Source organism: Malaclemys terrapin, chromosome 4, assembly GCF_027887155.1.
Source record: "Malaclemys terrapin pileata isolate rMalTer1 chromosome 4, rMalTer1.hap1, whole genome shotgun sequence".
In the NCBI taxonomy this organism is placed as follows: domain Eukaryota; kingdom Metazoa; phylum Chordata; order Testudines; family Emydidae; genus Malaclemys; species Malaclemys terrapin.
In genome coordinates, this window is record NC_071508.1 from 53194858 (window position 1) to 53198288 (window position 3431).

Below are 3431 nucleotides of genomic sequence, written 5' to 3' on the forward strand. Positions count from 1 at the left end.
CGAGTGAGATCCACTGGCTGGGAACACAAGCAAGACAAACTGACACTGGGATTTAGGGGCCAGTGTTTATCTGGGAGAGGAATGATCCATGGAGAGAGCTCCCCTCGGAAGAGGGTGGATTCTCCATTACTGTGAGTCTGTCAATGGAGACGGGGCGTCTCTTTCTCCAAGCCCTGCTCTAAGGCCTGGTCTACACTACGACTTTAATTCAGATTTAGCAGCGTTAATTCGAATTAACCCTGCACCCGTACACACAACGACGCCATTTAATTCGAAATGAAGGGCTCTTTAAATCGATTTCTGTACTCCACCCCGACGAGCGGAGTAGCGCCAAAATCGATTTTAGCATTTCGAATTAGGGTTAGTGTGGCCGCAATTCGATGGTATTGGCCTCCGGGAGCTATCCCACAGTGCACCATTGTGACCGCTCTGGACAGCAATCTAAACTCGGATGCACTGGCCAGGTAGACAGGAAAAGCCCAGCAAATATTTGAATTTTATTTCCTGTTTGCCCAGCGTGGAGAGCACAGGTGACCACAGATAGTTCATCAGCACAGGTAACCATGCAGTCTGAGAATCGAAAAAGAGCACCAGCATGGACCGTACGGGAGGTACTGGATCTGATCGCTATATGGGGAGAGGATTCAGTGCTAGCAGAACTTCGTTTGAAAAGATGAAATGCCAAAACTTTTGAAAAAATCTCCAAGGGCATGATGGAGAGAGGTCACAATAGGGACTCAGATCAGTGCCGCGTGAAAGTCAAGGAGCTCAGACAAGCCTATCAAAAAACAAAGGAGGCAAACGGTCACTCCGGGTCAGAGCCGCGGACATGCCGCTTCTACGCTGAGCTGCATGCAATTCTAGGGGGGGGCCGCCACCACTACCCCACCTGTGACCGTGGATTCCAGGTCAGGGATAGTCTCATCAGCTACACCTGAGGATTCTGCGGATGGGGAAGAGGAGGAGGAGGACGAGCTTGCAGAGAGCACCCAGCACTCCGTTCTCCCCAACAGCCAGGATCTTTTTCTCAGCCTGACTGAAGTACCCTCCCAAGCCAGTATCCAAGACCATGACCCCATGGAAGGGACCTCAGGTGAGTTTAGCTTTTAAAATATAAAAATTGTTTTAAAAGCAAGCGTTTTTTAATGATTACTTTGCCCTGAGGACTTGGGATGCATTCACGGCCAGTACAGCTACTGGAAAAGTCTGTTAACGTGTCTGGGGATGGAGCGGAAATCCTCCAGGGACATCTCCATGAAGCTCTCCTGGAGGTACCCCAAAAGCCTTGCCACAAGGTTTCTGGGCAGTGTAGCCTTATTCCGTCCTCCATGGTAGGACACTTGACCACGCCATGCTTGCAGCAAGTAATCTGGTATCATTGCCTGACAAAGCCTGGCAGCGTATAGTCCCGGTGTTTGCTGGCATTCAAGCAACATCCGTTCTTTATCTTGCTGTGTAATCCTCAGGAGAGTGATATCGCTCATGGTAACCTGGTTGAAATACGGGAACTTAATTAAGGGGACAGAGGTGGCCGTTCCTACTGGGCTGTTTGCCTGTGGCTGAAAATAAATCCTTCCCTGCAGTTAGCCAAGCGCAGGGGGGGAAATTGGCCCTGAGCTTTTCACGTTTGGCTAGCAGGGATCTTCCCTGTTACCAGCCATGCAGTGGGGGGAGGGGTACAGCGATCATCCCAGAGAATTCATAGCGGGAGGAGGGGAGGCGGGGGGGTTAGTTTGGTTCCTGCAGGGATCTTCCCTGATACCAGCCACGCGGTGGGGGGGGGGATAAAGCGATCATCCAGAGAATTGGATGGGGGGGGGGGTTAGTTTGTTTTCTGCTGCTGCTGAAAGTTAACAGGAAAACCGCAGTACTCAACGGGCTTTGCTTGGTATGTGGGAAAGGAGGGCGCAGAAGCCGAAAGACAGTGGCTTACCATGGCCGCATGCAAGCCGAATTCTGTTGCCCGGACCTGTGATCTCTAGCAGCAAAGCCACAGGCACTCAATATTAAGAGGCAAGATGCAACCTTGCACAGAAATCACATGTGCTATACCCTGTTTCCCCGAAAATAAGACATCCTCCGAAAATAAGGCCTACTTACAGTTTTGCCTCTCGTTGTAATATAAGGCATCCCCCCGATAATAAGACCTCCCCGATAATAAGGCATCCACCGATAATAAGGCATTTTTCATTTCTGAAAAATAAGACATCCCCTGAAAATAAGACCTAGCGCATCTTTGGGAGCAAAAATTAATATAAGACACTGTCTTATTTTCGGGGAAACAGGGTATAATGTGAATAGTGTTGGTCACCGTGAAAGAGTATAAGCATTGTTCTGCAAAATGTATCTTTTTAAAAAATTCTCTCTTTTTTTCCCTCCCTACAGCAGCTGCAAATTCTTCAAGCCTCCCTCCTCCGTCCCGAAGGCTATCACAGATAAGGCGTCGGAAAAAGAAGACGCGAGACGAGATGTTTGCAGAAATCATGGAATCCACCCGCAGTGACAGAGCTCATCTGAATGAGTGGAAGGACACGGTTTCAAAGTATAGGAAAGAAGCCAGTGAATGTGAGGAGAGGAGGGACCAACGTGAGGAGAGGAGGGACGCTCGAGATGAGAGGTGGCGGCAGGAAGATCAGAGGAGGAAGGATGCAATGCTGGGGCTGCTGCGTGAGCAAACAGACCTGCTCCGGCGTCTGGTGGAGCTTCAGGAACGGCTGCAGGAAAACAGAGTGCCGCTACAGCCCCTGTATAACCCCCCTCCCCATGTTCCATATCCTCCTCACCCAGACGTGTAAGAACGCGGGTGGGGAGGCTCCGTACACCTTCCCATTCCACCCAAGTGGACAGCCCAAGCAAAAGGCTGTCATTTTTTAAATCTTTTTTTAGTGTCCTTTTCCTTCCCACCGATCCTCCTCCCAAACCCCACCCGGGTTCCCTCCCTCTTTTTATAATCTATTAATAAAGAATAAATGATTTTTAAACGATAGTGACTTTATTTGGTTTGAAAGCAAGCTGGGGGAAGGGAGAGGGTGGGTTCCTTACAGAGAATGAGTCAATAAAGGGGGCGGGTTTTCATGAAGGAGAAACAAACAGATATTTCACACTGTAGCCTGGCCAGTCATGAAACTGTTTTTCAAAGCTTCTCTGATGCACAGCTCTTCCTGGTGTGCTCTTCTAATCGCCCTGGTATCTGGCTGTGCGTAATCAGCAGCCAGGCGATTTGCCTCAGCCTCCCACCCCGCCATAAAGGTCTCCCCCTTACTTTCACAGAGATTGTGGAGCACGCAGCAAGCAGAAATAACAATGGGGTGATTGGTTTGGCTGAGGTCTGAGCGAGTCAATAACGATCGCCAGCAACCTTTTAAACGGCCAAATGCACATTCTACCACCATTCTGCACTTGCTCAGCCTGTAGTTGAACAGCTCCTGACT

General features: G+C 49.7%; 1 protein-coding gene across 1 annotated transcript; it reads left to right on the top strand.

Moving 5' to 3' along the window:
• Positions 1-876: 876 nt before the first annotated feature.
• On the top strand, positions 877-2875 carry LOC128837246 (matrix metalloproteinase-2-like). The gene is made up of 2 exons (XM_054028243.1): positions 877-1093; positions 2386-2875. The coding sequence occupies exons 1-2, from the start codon at positions 1078-1080 to the stop codon at positions 2793-2795; spliced, it is 426 nt and encodes a 141-aa protein (XP_053884218.1). The 5' UTR covers positions 877-1077; the 3' UTR covers positions 2796-2875.
• The last annotated feature ends 556 nt before the right edge of the window (positions 2876-3431 follow it).